We start from the raw sequence: 17925 nt of genomic DNA on the forward strand, positions 1-17925 counted from the left end.
TATTACATCATTATTATGATAAACAATTATGTAGCACAATATATGATACTGTAAATCAAATATGCAAGATTTTTAATTGTAAGGTAGACGTCTAAAAATTTACACTCAGCTTTAACCGTGATGCTTTTCCCAACTGTAAATCACCAAAAATCACGCGGCTGTTACTGGGTCAGACCATGAGGTCACAATCACAGGTTTATAAATAAACTTATGTCTCATCTGTTTGTGCTGTATTCTCATCTTCTGCTGCCAGCGGCGCTTTAAACACACTTAACTGTCCATTAAGGAAATCCAAGTCTGCTAAATAATGTGGCCTGGTGGCCCACGCCCAATAAAATATAATTATGTTACGTTATTGGCCGTTTTCTCCAACTCAGGCGCTTTTACCGCTGCTTCTGTGTTTTGTAAGATGAACGCGCATTAATGTCACACATTAATATTTCTCGCTCCACTGCTCTGAGTTTACCGGTTGCCGTGGTGAATCGTGCAGTGTGGGAGCTCCACTGATGATGGCTTTCTTCAGTCACCGCGCCCACGCACTCAAGTCAAGAGTGAACGCACTCGGAGTCGACCGAAGTGACTCAGGTCAGCTCGTCTGGAACTGAGAGCTGGGGCTTGGTCAGCTCAGAGGTCAGGGTTGCGCTCAGAGTCTGCTACACCAGGCCCCCGTCGTGGTGCATTGTACTGCCTCTGTTAATGAGTCAACAAAACAGCAGAAGTCCAAGGCTGTCTATCATTATTATTATTATTATACAATATCCACCTCTCTGCTTCCAATTTCTAAGCTGCAAAACAAACAGATTTTGTTAGTTTTTGTAAAACAAACAAACAAACAAACAAAAAAAACACCTGGCACAGTGAAATGTGTCACTTTTACACTTTATTGTTTAAAGTTGTTACAAAAAAGTGTTTGCTGGAAACATTCTTTGCTTTTGCCTTAATAAGCACAAGGAGACACCGGACAGGAGAAGAAGAAGAAGAGTAGGTGTGGGGGGGGGCTGACGACTGACGGATGTGTGTTTGTTTAAAAACAAGGTGGCGGTAAAAGCACAGAGACAAGAGTGAAGCCCTTACTCACACACTTCATCCACAGAGAGACACGGCGCCTCAGAGACCATGAAAGAAAACCACAACAAGACAGGGTGAAGCAGAGGAGAGACAAAACTTTACATCCAGGATTGACTTTTTAACTTATGAGGTATCCTCAGAAGACTTTAGCAGAGTGTGTGTGTGTGTGTGTGTGTGTGTAGGTGTGACACAGGTCATTGTTTTTCTCCCTGAGGTGAGTTAGCGTGTCGCAGTCCCAGCGCCGGGGGATACCGATGAAAATGATCCGTGTGTGGAGAACTAACGTGTGGACACAAACTGAAGACCGTACACAATCAATCATCATGAAACGCATTAAATTAACAATCCTCTCACACACGCGTGCGCGTTCACACATACATGCTTAGGATTCCCGCAGAAGCTCTGTGTATGTGGAAGAGCGTGTTGTGTTGAGAGTGTGGAAGTGACTCTGACCAGCAAAGCTGCTTCACCGTCGGAAAGTTCCTACAGTACGAGTGTGTGTGTCTCGTTCTCGCGCCGACCGCAGCTGCAGGAGCGGAGCGGCCTAACTGCAGTGACGTAGCGGGACGTGGTGTGTGTGTGTGTGTGCGCGCGCAGCAGGAGTCTGGGAGTATTTGTGCTTTCACTCAGTCTACAAAATATCAGGATCATCCTCTCTACACTCACCATTTTGTCTCCGTCCGTGTGTGTTGTTGTCAAGGCAGAGAGAAGGGTCACAGCGAATTGTTTTAGTTTTTTTTGGCAGTTTTTTCTGTGAAAGTCAGAGCTTGTCTGTAGTCCCTGTAGTCAGTCTGGACTTTAGAAACAGTAGCTGACATAACAATCTGTTCAGTGGGCAGACTGGTCCGGGATATGGCTGAGGTGCAGGGTAGGCGGTAGCCTCTGCCAAAAGAGGAGAAATGTGACTCCAGTTAAATTTTGTGTGTTGTTGAGCCACAGGTATGTGTACAATCAGGAGTCACCACTTTTTTAGAGTTGGGGGTTTTTGTAACCTGGGGCCTGAGGTTGGGACTTGCGGAGAGCTGTGTGCAGTCACGGAGGCTAATCTAGCTGCTGGATGGTCAGTAAATCCCTCCAGATTGTAGGGCTGCCTGCTTGATACACTTCAGTGTCTTTTCTTTTTTGTTTCTACACGTGTTAGATAAGAAAGATGTGACGTGTGGGTGTAGAAGATTTGGAGCTGTTTAAAGGCACAAAGTTACGCAAGTACTCTTTCAGCGAGTAACTGAACACAGTTTTCAAGTAACTTGCCCAACACCGGTCACAGGATTGTAGATGCTCAGATTTCCATTTTCTGAGCACTTCTGGATTGGGTTGAACCAGCTATTCACACACTCAGTTGGCAGTTTATTAGGTACACCTCCAGCTAAAACTAATGCAGTCTTAATCAACAGTCCTGCAATAAGTCCTCACGAAGGTTATAATGTCCAGTTTGTGTTGATTCAGCTGTGTGATCGTTTTGGAGAACGCAGTTTGCGGTGCTGTTGAATTGTGTTACATTATAATGTGTTTCTATTATATTGTCCACCCCATTGATATCAATGAGGGGTGAGAGACACTTCTCTGTATAATGCAATATACAAACAAAACACATATAGAAACACATCAGTTCTCATCATAGTTTTAGGTCCACAACAAAATAAAATAAAAAATAGGCAGTCCTGATATTTTGTACTCACATTGTGGAGCTCGTCAACCCTAAAACGCTCTTTGGGGACAACATCAACACACTGTTTGGAAAGCACAAATTAATACAAAGCCCTGATAAGTACACACACACATCCATAAAGAGAGTTTCAGAACTTGAAGCCTGTGTGTGTGCGCGTGTGTGTCAAACCTGAGTCAAACAGCTACAGTTGTCTTTTTCCTAAGTGTGTTTAGCTGCTTGCTTGATGTATCCGATGGATGGGGCTTCCTGCACTGTGACAGTTCAGGTGAAAGAAAGAGAAGCACATTGAATTGATGTTGAAATGACTCAACTCCTCCTTTGCATCCTTGTACGTACGGCTAAACAAATCTTGGCTAGTGTTTCAAATCGTCCCCGAAATGGTGCAGTGAATCTAGGCTTTTCAAAATAAAACACATCGTTACTACTCACACGGGGCATTTCACAATACTGGCAAGAGTCAACATTTTTACTTCATTGTCTGTGGTTCAGAACAGTCACGATGTTGCTGTGAGATGCCAACATCTGAGCATAATTAACAGAGATTAATAATGATCATAATACTGTGTCTGGCAGAATAATGGTCATTATTGTTGCTGTAACTGTGCAGTTAAGCCCCAAACATCACAGCAGAGAAGCAGAATAAACCAGACTGTCCACACTGGTGCTGCAGCACTTTTTGTCATTTTAATCTGTATTCTTATTTTTGTACCATGAGTTTCGTTGAGCAAGTTCCTTTCCACTTTTAATATAATAGAGAGTATTTGGTCATGTCTGGTTATTGTGTGTGTGTGTGTGTGTGTGTGTGTGTGTGTGTCTGCCTGGTGTGCGACATTAGCTACATAGCTGCGGTATCATGGCTAACCTGTGATCAGGAAGAGGAAGAGAGGGGGAAAAAAAAAAAAAAAAAAAAATCACTCACCCACAGAAACGTTTCACTCAGACTTTAAAGGGAGGGAGCAGTCGTTCAGGCCGTCTGAGTGTTTTACAAAGAAGCCTAGAAGACTCGGCTTCCCATAATGCTTTAGAAGGTTTCGGGTCCAAATCTATTGCTTTGAATGTGAGAAGGCCATGGTGATGCCTAATGAAAGAAGTATAACTGAAGGGTTAACACACAAAGTGAGAGCACGCCAGAGGACGGGGTGTATAAATACGACAATCAGATCTGAGAGGTGAACGTGGGGGAAAGACACAGAACGAACCCTCAGAACACACCTAGAACCTTATATCTGATTAACAATATACTGTATTCTCAAATTAAAATGCTAAATAGTATTGAAGATAAGCGTATCTGACCGATAAAGAATGAAGCAATGGTTCCTGGGCCATAAATAAACATCTTTGTTTAAATTAGCTCTAAGAGATGTACACAGATGTATATTGCAACAATAAACATGAATAAAAACCGTATGTTTGCACTACGGTATGTTAGTAATTTAGATAAATACTGTTGTTAAAAGTTCTTTCCGAGAATCAAACACAAAAAGTTTACCCAGCAGTGTTCTTTGTTTGGTTTTTGTGTCTCTGGTTTCACATGAAAATATAGAAATCTTTGTTGTTATTCATGAAAAAGCAATACAAAGGTCACTTAAAAATGAGAAAGAGACAAAAAGTCCAGAAAAAAGTTTTTATCTTAACTGCAGAGGAAAAAAAAGAAATCTGGGTAGGTTTGCGTTTTCAATGCAGGGTCAGCGTCCGAACGAAAAGCTCCCGCTCTGCCTCACTCACAGGATGCTGAGAAGTCGCCCGTGCTAGTCGAGGGGTCCCTGGAAGATGAGTCTGACGTAGCCCTGCTCGCCAGTAAGCTGTTGGGCACAGAAGGGGCAGGCGGCGTGGAAGGTGTGGGTGCCGTGCGGCAGTGGGATCTGACTCCAGAAGGCCGCCGTCTTCTCTGAACAAACGTGGCCGCAGGGGTTAAAGGCGTGAGTGGGCGGGGCGGCATCCACGTAAAACCCCGCTTCGCAGCCCAGCCACAGCGGCACGTACGGCCCTTTGGCCCGGCACATGGGACACTCCCTTTGCCGGCCCTCCCGGCCCTCCCTCTCCTCGCGGTGGTTGCCCCAGTTGTGGTAACCATGCACGTGGCCACACTGGAGGTAGACCCACGGCTGCTTCTCGTCCGGCGTGTCCTTGCGACGCATTGAGGGGAAGGCCAGTGTGTTGAAGCCCACCGGACACTGCGGGCGGGCCGCGTTGATCTCCTGCCGCAGCGCCTCCAGGTGTTTGAGGGTGGGAGTGCGTGACAGGCCTTCTGCAGTGCGCCACAGCAGGGTCGCGCCACAGAGGTCGATGAGAGAGCCGTCGACGAGCTCCTGAGTCTCCGTCTCCACCTAAAACAGAGAGAGACAAAGAGGGTTATAGACATGGGCTGCTACTAACAACTGTAGTTGTAACTGTAGTAATATCTCTCTCTCTCTATGTATATATGTGTGTGTGTGTGTGTGTGTGTGTGTGTGTGTGTGTGTGTGTGTGTGTGTGTGTGTGTGTATAAAAAATACAGCAGGTCATATGCTGAGATAATTAAATATCAAACAAGATTAAGAGCCAACAGCCATATTCTGAATTTATGATGGCGCCAGATGTTATTACATCAGCGCTGTAGTCAAGATTTTTAGATGCCATGCGTGCAGGGATTGACTCCAGCCCTGTGTGATCCTGAATTGGATAAGCAGCTCAGAGAACGGACAGATGGATATAAGATTGCTTCCTGCTTCAAACTGAGGCCTGTAGTACTCATCCGAACACACCGGGTGGCAGTGTAACCGCAGCATTGCCGTTTCTCTGTCAGACCGCTGAGTGAAACAGGGAGGACACAGGGGACTAACAGCTGGAGGCAAGATGACATGAGAAAAACTGAAAGAACAAGGCAAAAGCTCCAGGAAAATTTATCAAATTACAGTCTTGTAGAATCACTCAGTTTGGCTCTGGTCAGATCAGATCACGGAGGGAAATTCCAGGTGGTACGAAGACAAGAAGATGTAAGAGAGAAGGACTGAGTGGGACGATAGAGAGAGCACCCAGGGTTTTTGGGGCGCGATCACTCATGTTGACGCTGGTGTTGAGATCACCGTGAGTCTCGGGGAACACACATTTCTGTGGCACCAGTATTACGCTGCCACTGGGTGACATGTCCCCACTGGTGACGCTTTTTAACCTTCATGTATCCAGGAAAGGTTCGCTGAGTGCATGTGTGCTCTTTATGTCACATTGATAAAATAACACACGTTCACATCTGCCCAGCCAAACCGTAGTCATTCTGCTGCTGGCCAACAAGCCGCTCAACTGGAACGGGTATGAGTTCACTGTCTCGCTCAAGGGAAACAGTTGTTTTTCTTCTGCCAGATTTTTCGCAGCCGATTTCAAACCAGCATCTTTTACTTCACGAGGCTGCTCTTGTAATCATTAACCTACCGCCACGTCAAAATAAAAGTTGACCGCATGAAAAACTGTTTGCCTGATCAATAAATAATCTCATTCAAGTTTAATGATTGTAGTGCTCAGGGTCGATTCGCACACTCTCATTCTTGACACACAGTTATAATTTAATCATGCTAAAGAAGATCATTTGTCAGCACAAAAGCTTTTATTGAACACAGCAGGAGCTCAGACACTGTACTCTTTCCATTTATCATACTTCACAACAGCCCCCACAGCAGGCTCAATAAAAACCTGTGTGTGTGTGTGTGTGTGTGTGTGTGTGTGTGTGTGTGTGTGTGTGTGTGTGTGTGTGTGTGTGTGTGTGTGTGTGTGTGAACTGCACTGTAAGAAATTCCTAATTATTCTGGCTTCAGCCTTGTGTCAAAATGTAGAAGGGAAACCAGCTGCCCCCACTGGCAAAGCTGAGTGAGTCCATCCAAAAAAACCTCACAATAGCTACTACATATCTCTGGGCTTTACAGCTTGAACTAAACAGCAGGAGTCAATTTTTCCTGATGGTGGTTATTTTCTTTAAATAATCTAATGGACAGAGATTACAAACAAGGGATTTTAAAAGCCCCAAAATCATCCAAAAGCACACCGCAGGTACCTATTAACACACACATACAAGTCAGCCTTGAGAGCTTTTTGGCAAACAAGCTGAGATGACACCCCCCCCCCAAAAAAATCAGACAGTCCTTCAGATGTTAACCCTCACTAATGCACGGCAGTTATCCCATTTACCGAGCCGTGTACTTTCAAAGGTATTGAGGGGGAAGGGTAAGAAGCTGGAAGAGGTTTGACTGGGTACTGTATCTAAAAGACACATAACATCATATTATTCTGAATAGCTTTGGTCTGGTCAAATTTTTAAGGCTGGGTCTTATTTCTCAAAATGTTGATAAAAGATATGATATTTAATATTTATTTGCACAATATCATTATTATCAGTCCCAACAATACGAAAAGATTGTTAATATTAAGTGGTAACCATCTGTGCCGTTTTTTGGACATTAATAATTATATTCACACTAAATTCAACATGTCCTAAACTTCAGCTTCTCCGTGTGTGTTGATTATTATACAGTCCTGTACTGTGTGTTAGCCTTTCCTCCGATGTTGGACATACTTGTCTGCTACTTGACACCTGAGTACTCAGAAGTGTGCGTATCGGGACGCACCCAGCATTTTGGTGGCAATGGTGCTGTCGAGTGAGGACCACAGGACAAGGGTTTGGGGGGAGACCACAACACGCTAAGGTTTAAAAACGGGGATGACAGCGCACATTCTCAGACATTCTCTCCTTGAAGACATTCACAGAGTTGCACTCAGTTGTTCACATGGAAAGTTACAGAAATAGTTGTGCCAAGAATGACAAAAAAGAGAGAGCTAGAGAGCGAAGTTCAAACCCTGGCTCCTCTCTCACCTCCACACAGCTGGCCAGTAATCTGCCCTCTTATAGGTATTCCCATGAATTCATGCAAAACTAGGGGGCACCATCATAAAACCAAAAAAATATAAATTTCTCCTTTTTGATTTCTGATTTTATTCTCAAAGGAGAACACAGGACACGTGATTTACAGAGCAGATATGTATGCTGTAGCAGACAAGGACAAAATCAACTGTAAAAATTTGCAAATAAGTACCAATTTCACTCTAGTTAGTCTTTTTATATCTGCACACAGTAATACTGCCTACAATAAACTAACATAATCCTTAAAAATATTCCTAAACATCACACAAATTATCTGTGCAGCATCATCGCCATCAACCAGAATGACACAAGACTTCACTGAGTGTTCTCCACTCCTGCGTGCATTCAGTCCGACAATTAAAGCCCATCATGTTCTATCACCGTACATAATGAAAATAGGTGCTTTCCTACAGCTGACAACCTAAATTGTCCATCAACTGTGAAATAATGAGCGGTTTCTATAGCAGCAGATAATGCACACATGGTTAACTCTCTGGATGGTAAAGGCCAGGTGGAGATAAGAGGGCTGTTAATTCGTGCTTCGCCGGAGAGACTTGGAAACAGGTGGGATGCCATATAAAGAGACAGATTAATGTTTGAACTGCGGACATGCTGACTGTGAGCTGCCGTTTGATGGTTGATGTGGGAGGGAAGATGGAAGGGAGAAAAAATAAAGACCTAATTAAACATATCACCAACAACCTAGATCCAATCAGACAAAGGCCACAGGTGGCGAGAGTGCTGTGATTGGCTGAGAGACTCTTGCGTCAGCTGGAGGATCCTCTTACGAGGTCCTGTTACCCACAGTTTTGACAGCCGGACTTGCTGCCATGGAGACGGCATCCCGATAACCTCCATGTGGTGTTAAGCTCTGACTGACTGACTCCCCCCTCAGCTTTATGGAGCTTTCTGGTGAGGTTCAGCTCACTCTTTGGCTGTCTGGCCCGCAACTTTACTGCTTTGGTTCACTCTCACCACTCGGGTAGCGCTGGTTTCGGCTGCATGCTCAGCAGCAAACAGCAGACAGACACAGTTAGGGTCAAGCTGGTGAGCACAGCGGAGAATTCAGCAGCTAAAGAGCCAGATATTTCCTTCAGGAGCTGGTGGAGATCAAAAACAGAGCTAAGAGGAGAGTGAGTACCAGGCTGACATTCCTCAGGTGGCCACATACACAACTCTAAATAAATGATAATGTTGCTCCGTAACTGCTGGATGTGGAAATAAGCAACTGTTTGCTGAAAGGTTCACCATATCAACTTAAATGTTGTGAATGTTGTGTTCACAACTTGTTGCCGCTGCACCCAAGTGGCTAAAAACATCAGTTATTGCATATTTAATGGTGATAGTTGTCAACTGTCAGCTGCCTGCGTTCCACAGCAGTTTGTATCTTTTTTTGTATTGCGATTAGTGAGGTTATCATCATCATCACTATCTTCTTAAAAAAGCCAAGCTGTTATCAGTTTCTTTACAAATCAGCAATGTTCAATTGAGGTGAATCTCAAAAGACTCTGTGAACACCCCCTGGCTGTGGATGCCAAAGCTCCTGAGCAGTTGAATCTCTGTTCTGAATGTTTTTGGAACAATCAACGCACCAAGATAACTTAACGTGGCGCTATATTTTTTTCATGTCTTGCATCTTCTCTCACCATCTTTCCCCGCTGCTGTGCCGAGCGTGTTTCTCGCAGGGTGAAGACGTTGCCGCAGACCGAGATCTCCCTCCAGACCCCCGGTTTGGAGTCCTGGGTGAAGCCGTTTCGAGGGTGCATCACCAGCACGCCGTTTGTGGTCAGCCCGTCCATTTGACTGTCAGACGTCTTCCACTTAGCAGCTTTCTCCTGACGAAAACAAAGACGTGGGCGGATGTGAGCAGGATGGGGACAACTGAAATGTTCATTGTATGTAAAATACATGTGCTATTTGTCACTCAGTTGACTTGGGACATGGCATACTCTGTATGCACTCAACCCCAAACATCTGAACTTAACAGGGTGTAAAGCACAGTATAGGTATTTAGGTAAAGGGAGTAGTGGAACATTTTGTAGCAACATGTGGACGCAAAAATGTCCAGATGACATCCTGCAGTTTGAAAAAAAGCAAGTAAATTATCAAGAGCCAGCTCCTCTTTTTCATATTGAGCATGTGTGAATTTAATTTTGCAGCCAGGGACACTTTGACAGGACATCAGTTGTTGTCCCTCTGCTGTCATGGAGAAAAGGAAACAGGTTAAAGGTTTTATCTTTCATATTGCCACAACACAAGCAGTGTGACTCTTCTTTCATCTGTCATGTTCCTGAGTTTTTCTGTTACATTTCCTTGTGGTTCTTTAGTGCTTTATCCCTCCATTTTTCTGCCTTTTATGCTCTCACACTCGCCTACAAGTGTCTGAGGCACCAGACGAAACACAGCTCACCCCTAGGAAGATGTTCTTGGAGGAATCGAAGCCCGCGGCATAGATGCGTGCGGTGTAAGGCGGCGTGCGCTGGCACATGATGCGGCAGGCGAAGCGGGAGATGGTGCTCTGAACCGACTGGGTGTCTGCGTTACTCTGGCTGCCCGCAACTGTGTCCGTCACTACAAAGTCAATGGGACTCTCTGTCGATCGACCGATCTGGTGGAGAGAGAGACAAAGATGTGTACCAGACAAGATATCAAGATGAGAACGCATACCAGCTATGAGATAATAATAAACAATTGTCTATGGGGAATAACAACAGAAAAATAGAAACAAAAGCTGTTTAAGGAATAAATGGAGATTATCTGAAATACGGGGCCCATTCAAAACTAAAAAGAATGAAATCAGTGGATGACCAAAAAAAAACACATGGTGCAACATTGAGAAGGCATTTGAATAATATTGAATTTGAAATATTGTAACTCTAGTTTGGCTGGTAGATGTAGCAAGGAAGGAACTGCAAGCAAAGGAGCTCTCTCTTTTATAAACTACACGAAGCTCGATGACTTTGTAGACAATTTTTCACATAGTTCACATGCATTGCTAACTTGTACAAAACCCATAATAACTTTGAGGACATTCTGTACTATAATGATTCGTACTCAGCATCACCACTGTACCACAATCACTGCACACAGTGGCTTCCCAGAGTGTTAATGCTATATTCAAGCAAAGAACAGGCTGACTCTTGAAAAACGCTGGGTTTTTCACACAATGTTTATATTCCAGAAACAAAAACTTTCATCCATGCCTGACTACGATGAATGACGTATCAACAGTATTATGTGTTGAACACTTGTTGTATTGCTTAATACAAAACGCAATCAGTACACCTCAAGATTTCAAGAGTTAATGAGTTTTTTTTTCCATCTGCTGATGAATATCATGTGATATGATCGAAAGCTCCAGGACAGTTACTAGAAGGTCACTGTGGTGTTTTTCTCAACTGCTGTTTCCACGGTCACAAAGGAATCTCAGCTTCTTAAAAGAGTGATAAAACCTGACGCTTGTTACCTGGAACATGTCTGTATTGCTGTCATGGGTGTACTCCACCACCACCGTCTGGGCTCGAGACAGAGTGTATGAGATGCTGTGCTGGTCTTTGTTGCTTATGGCCTGTTGGGACAGAGGGAAGAGAGGAAGGATGGATGAATAGGGAGGGGAAAAAGACAAAAGTCCTGTAGATCCTCTAAAATCAGACTCATCACTTCAAATGTACATAAGGAACAAACCTGAACATGCTTTATAGCAAAAACACCTTTTACAGCTCCTCATTGATTCATACAGAGAACAATAGACAGACATAGGAAGGGTGCGGTGGGTGAAGACTTCAGCTATGTGGTCACTAGCTGGACCTAAGACAGCCTCAATGTCTTTTCGGTCAGTCAGGACCACCCACAGGACAGAAAAGGACAATCACTCTTGCAGACTCTTTAAATTACTGCAGCTAAAAGCCTGGCCTGTGTGTGAGCGAGTGAGAGGACAGAGTGCATGTCCACAGAAAATCCATTAAGTACAGATGTTAAACGAAAAAAGCAAAGGTCCTCTCTCACACACCCTTACGATCCCATGTTCATTTAACAGTTTTTGGAGGATTTCTGGATGGCCTTATAAATGATGATGGAAACACACAAATATGTGCTTCCCAGGAATTTGCAAGAAAAGGCTGAGTTGCTTTCACTGGACAGTTCACATTTATTTCTCTTATACATATTCAGCGTGTTCCATGTAAACACTATATAAAAACCATTGTTCAAATACTTTTTAAAACTGGGGTCATCCCTGGCATGACTAAATGTTACCGTATTGTGTGTTACTTAGTGTGTGTGTGTGTGTGTGGTGTTTCACCTTGGCTGCCTGTGGAGAGCAGGCAACATGAACTGTGCTGGGTTTCACCCCGTTTGCCTTCGGTCTCTTACAAAGTGCAAAACGGCTTTTACGTCGGCCTCGGTCCCCGTTGGGCAGAGAGCCATTGTACCTGCACACGCACACACACACACACACACACACACACACACACACACACACACACACACACACACACACACAAAACAATAAACAATAGGGCATTATTGTCTGAGCAGCTGTATAATACCCTGGAAAAAGAATCATTGTGGAAAATGCTTGAGGCATTTTGGTGCACTCCCTCCATAACTATGTGCATACACACACAAATAGCGGCCTATACTTTTCATACATGCTTTTTTACAAAAGAAATAAATGTCCCCATAAACAACAAAGCCCTCCAAGCATAACCCCAGAAGGACTGAGAAAATAAACACACAGAGAGACTCATTTAGCCTGATACATGGGCTGAGGAAAGGAGAATAAACAGAGGCGTTCCCTCCGACAGAATGGAGTCTCTGTTGCTCCCAACAACACCAGGACTGTTGTGTCTCTGTGTGTGTGTGTGTGTGTGTGTGTGTGTGTGTGTGTGTGTGTGTGTGTGTGTGTGTGTGTGTGTTTTGCTTAATATCCTAAAGTAAGAAAACACTCGGAAAACATTCATCATCTCCATCTACCTTTCAGTATATCAACAGTGCGTGTGTTTTTCTGAGAACTGACTTTAAACCGATCAGTTACAGTGCTTAGATACCGGGTTAACATGGAAGAAAAAGGGGTTCAACCCCCCGAAAAGCAGCATTTATAAAAACCAAGATATTCTGTTCCACTAATTCAACTCAACAATGATATAAACAACAATATTAAGTGACTAAAAGAAGCAGAATTAGTGGATAAGTTTAGAAATGAAATAAAAGAAGAACCTGCATGGAGAAAGAAAGTGCACATTCGCTGCAGCAGCCAAAGATTTCAAGCTGTACTGTGGGGTTCCAGGTATAAATGTACATATGTGAAGCTCAGTTGGCGGGTCTGTGAATATACAGAGGTTACAAGATTTTATTCTTTACTGCACACACATGTTTTAGATAAGCCGTCACCAATGTAAATTGATAGTCCTTTAAGCAGCACCACAGCTTTATAAACATTACCGCATACATAAACATCGCTCACTACCTTAACGTTGTTATGACATCCAGAAGCCACAAAGGTTATTGACTCCCCTGACTTCACTGCTATACTGTAACTATAGTCAGCTGTGATAAATACAATGTCGTAACTCTGAAAATTGTTTCCAACAGCTTTTTGTTTAGCTATGAATTCTGCAGTTTTCAGCTAATGTTTGTCATTATATAGCTTTTCTTTTTTTAAAAAGCCAGTAATCCTAAATGTTGTAATCATCTAAATTTGGGTTCTTGTTATTTTCAATAGTTTCTAAATATAATAACAAACATGATATTAAATACTTAAGCTATGGCCAGGTCAGCAAAATAAATAAATTAAATTAAATTGAACTTTGACTTTTCCAAAACTTTCAAAGCATATATCATTACCCGAAACGTTCCAAAGCCAACTTTTGAGGTGTTAGAACTTTTCAGAAAATTTCCACAAAAGCACGAATCCAGTGATAAACTTAACAAATACTGAACAACACAGTAACAATGTCAAAGTGGCATTCAAGAGAAATAGCCACGGTTGCAGGTAAGCACATACAGAAATCAAAGGTTAGGGTATGTAAAGTCTGAAAAGTTTTCTTTAACGTAGTCAACTATAGGAAAAAAACAGGAGAAAATGATGCGACTAAAATGGTACAGCAGAACTACTCCTGCTGTATAAGACCTCAGCCCAGTTGGAATGGGTCTTTGACCAATCAGACTCTTGAAAAGAACCCACCCACTGTACTTAGTCCAGTAAAGACGGCCCAGACAGGTTGTAAGGACGCCCAGCCTAAATGTTTCTCTGAGAGAGCAGGTCTGCTGGGATCAAACAACGCTGGGAGGGTTTATGAGTAACCATGGTGAGAGAACAGAGCCACAGCCACGTTTGGGAAGAGTAACCATGGCAAGAGCGTAACCATGGTGAGATTTAGCCCGTATCCGGAGAGAGGGCAGGGCAGTCTGCTGGAGAAAGCTCAAAGTGTTGTTGGCAGTTCAAACCTAGGCTCCCATGGGTAGCAGTAATGTCTGCATTTACATACATGAATCCAAATATTCTCAAAACAATGGCAGAAAAGGCCAAGGGTTCGCAAAAAGTTAATGTGTGCCTGTGTGTGCAAAAACAGTGAGGCAGGAAGGACCACAGTTAGGAAAAAGTTAGTGTGTGTGCACAGACTCATAGTGTAATCTTCAATTCCCACAATTAAGAGCATGTGTGTGTGAGCGTGTTCCCTCCAAACACTAGTAAACTAAGGCTCACTGTGCAGCAACTAGCTACCACTTATAAAGGAAACCTATAAAAACATAAAGATGGGTTGTGTGGGTAATTACTACTTATGGCCGAGTCACTCTCTCTGTGTATATATACAGTATACTGTCTTAGAAATAAATGATATTCTGCCAACGCTACACAGCCGCACTGTCGTAAAATATGGGACGCTGCACATAAAGTTCATGGCATACGCGTGTATTCAACCCACACACACCCAAAAATCCATTCGCTTAATATTAATGTGGACACATAACTTCTATGCTAATACGGAATCGAAGATGTACAGTATATGGACAGACGAGTGGATTTGGAGGGTCTGCAGTGTATCCAATGATGTCACAGTTGTTTAAAAAGCCACATGGATGTCCATTGTGCCTGTAAACAGATCGTCCCCAGAGACGGCGCAGCGTTCCTCTGGATTAAGCCATTAGCATCACAGGGCTTCAAACATGGTAATGTCTGACTGGGGTTAGTGAGGAGGTCAGACACAACACTGTGCTATGTGTTGGCGGGCTCCTCCATTAGTATTTGCATGTGCGGGTCTGTTCTTGGTGACACAGGGGCCACAATTAAATCAAAGCACTTGTTTCAGCCTGCTGGGAGCACCAGATGTGTGGAGTTTACTGGGCCTAAGCCATTTAGTTAGCAAAATCATGAAAAATGCTCTATACTGGCTTTTAAGTAGTATACTGTAATTATCATTTACACCCCAGCCATCACCTATCAAAACTGACCGGTCTAATTATATGGCTAATCCAGGGTGACTAAATCAGCTCACTTTCAGAATTGCTCTGAGAAAATCGGATGTAAAGGCACATGTCAAACCTGTGATATGATATTCAGGAGTTGGTCTCTTTAACTGCTGACCCATCATGCTGCACCCTGAGTAGTTTACACTAACCCAATCGTGACAGCGTGTCATGCTCCACAGCCCATAAACCATGTGGTCAGTTCAGCACAGTCAAGTGTCAATTTAAGATGTGATTAACTAAAATGTATTTTTAAACAGGTTAGTGCTTTTGTTATGCAGTTGTTTCCAATAATTTGGTTTTGAGTTGAGAGTTCTTGGGGTTTGTCTGGATTGTAGTCATGGTACAACTCAAATGTACCCTATGGAGTTTTGAACCACTAGTAGCACTAGGGAGCAATGTTTTTATGAGTAGTTCCCTGTTTTATTTGTACTGTGCACATGCACAAGGATGCACATACATCTGCGAGCACCAGGGTCATGTGATACACATTCCTGCTTCCGTTAAGCCGCTGATCTACAGCTGGCTACGGTAATACGCAAACAAGCAAAGCAATGCACCGACAAAGACAAGGAAGAAGAAGAAGACTGCAAGCTAGCAAGCATGGATGTAAACAATACTCAATATCTTCAGTTAAAAAAAAAAAAAAAAAAAATCAGCTTTGCAAATTTTTTATGAAGAGGGAAATATATTGAACAGGTTTGTCAGGCCTGAGTGATACACATAACGTATTTTAGTGAGAAACACTGAATACAAACATAAATTCTGTTTGTTTAGAAGAAAACTCCACAGAGCACCTTTAAGTCGGTGTCACAGTAAAATTTAGCTGCACCTGGAGGGATATAAGCAGCTTTTTACCATTTAGCAGTGAGCAGCCTTTACCTTAGGTGCATCCTCATTCACAACAAGTTCCTTATGAACAGTCTGATGCTAATTTGATAGGTTAACGGCAACAAATATCAGTGTTTGCACCCCTTAAGATTCTGCTCTCAATGTTAGTAGCTACATTAAAGATCTGTTATGTGTTTGGCTGGGGTAAAAGAGCTAACTATTATTCCACGGCCTTATATCACTTTTTATTTTGCAGAAATCACATGTTAATGAGAGTAAACAGTTTGTGTGTCACAGTAATGAATTCATTCCCTATGGGTTGGTGAGAGCATGTTGCAACTCCCCACTGAGGCTACACAGAAAACACATGCATTTTCATCACTGTAATGTGTATTAAAATGTTCACTAAACTTAGAGGAACCATACTTGAAGCACAATATGACTGCTCATGTCATCTGGCAAAAAGTGCCCCTGTTGAACTTTTAAAACGGGTGGCCTGACCTAGAATCAAAAACTAGGAGCGGAAAAAGCAGAGCAAAACGGAAAACTGGGGTTCTCCCTTGTAAAGGCATGGAACTACATTTACTGCTCACTGCAGTTTTCCACTATGGAAAATTTTTACGGTGATCTCCCTGACAATACCGCTCCAGCATAACCCAGAACAACAAACTGTGAGTCAGCTGTGAGACCAACTCTGTGTGTCTGTGTGAGACATGAAAAATGTGTGTGTGTATAGCTGTGTCTGTGTTGTACGAGCACAAGAAAGTGTGTGTTTGGGCGTGTAAGGAGTCTTTCCGACATCTGCATTCCTCTGAGGAGTAGGCTGGGACGGGGAGTGGAGGGGAATAGCCGTTTGGGAAATAAACAGGAGACAGACAGATAAAGGAAGACCTTCACTGTCAGTCGTTATTGGAGAAACTCTGCGTGTCAGTCTGTGTCTGTGGGCAGTTGTCTTCTATGCTGGAGATGCAGGGTGGGGGGCGAGGGTTTTTCCTACAGCTGAGTATGTGGACTTGAGTCAAAACAAATCCCTGGAGGAAGAGAAAGCCAAGGTGGTTAAGATGAGTATCCGGTGCTGCTTCTGGCCAAAACTGATCTCATCTTGTAATATATCGAGCAATGTGGTTAATGTCATCTTCCAAAAATACTCATTTGTAACTGTGGCTGAACAATCGTATCTGTGTGTACTCTCAGTGCATGACCCAGTGCAACTAGCCAAAAAATATCCCAAATGTTTATGGTGCTTTCTTGAACGGCATTTCAGCTTGAATTTCTGGATCCCTGCCTTTGCTCATATCTTTTTGTTAACTCTTCCACTGAACTATTCAGAGGTTTAGTCTGCTGAGGTTGGTAAATTGACCAATCAAAGTGCTTCTACAGTAAATCCTTTGTGTATATTCCCCCAGATCACTCAGTCTTCTACCATAGCAATAGATCTTTTTCTCTTTGTCATCAATATTTACATTGATCTTAAGGTCATGACTTTCTCTTGTCTAATGTGCCATCTTTAGCACATAGTAAACAAAAGAACAGTACAAAGTCATAACAAATATACACAAATTCTTCTTTTTGTTCAGACTGTATGTGTCCATTTAAATGCTTTACTGTTAGTAACCTGGTGTCTTAAAGGAGCTCTGTAAAGTTTTCTTGTAAATACACAAAAGCCATGTTTACATTTTCAGTTTTTCTTACCAAAACACATTGCGTGTATCTTTGAGGTCTAGAAAAAGTGCCAAATGCATTTCCTTCCTATTAAATCTATTTGCAAAACATTTTTTAAAATATATATATATATATATATATATATATATATATACATATATATATATACATATATATACATGTATTAATTAATTTATTTATTTATTTTTTTAAATCTTTTTACATATTTAAAATCATACATTGCCTCCACTGTCAATCAGTGGAATAACGTGAATCCATGGCAGGAATGTGTAACGCTGTGTGAGTCTGGATTAATACAGGTAGATTAAAGCTTGGGACA

At 42.7% G+C, this 17925-nt stretch overlaps 1 protein-coding gene across 1 annotated transcript in view; it reads right to left on the reverse strand.

The window, feature by feature from the left end:
- Positions 1-2402: 2402 nt before the first annotated feature.
- Positions 2403-17925, reverse strand: part of peli1b (pellino E3 ubiquitin protein ligase 1b) — a 42052-nt gene continuing 26529 nt past the window's right edge. The window contains exons 3-7 of the mRNA XM_040139260.1: positions 11926-12055; positions 11092-11193; positions 10036-10233; positions 9272-9460; positions 2403-5064 (exon numbers count right to left, since the gene is read on the reverse strand). Coding sequence (XP_039995194.1) covers positions 4486-5064; positions 9272-9460; positions 10036-10233; positions 11092-11193; positions 11926-12055 — 1198 coding nt within the window. The 3' untranslated portion in view covers positions 2403-4485. The remainder of the gene's footprint in view (positions 5065-9271; positions 9461-10035; positions 10234-11091; positions 11194-11925; positions 12056-17925) is intronic.

The sequence above is a fragment of the Xiphias gladius genome, chromosome 11 (assembly GCF_016859285.1).
Source record: "Xiphias gladius isolate SHS-SW01 ecotype Sanya breed wild chromosome 11, ASM1685928v1, whole genome shotgun sequence".
Taxonomy (NCBI): Eukaryota; Metazoa; Chordata; class Actinopteri; order Istiophoriformes; family Xiphiidae; genus Xiphias; species Xiphias gladius.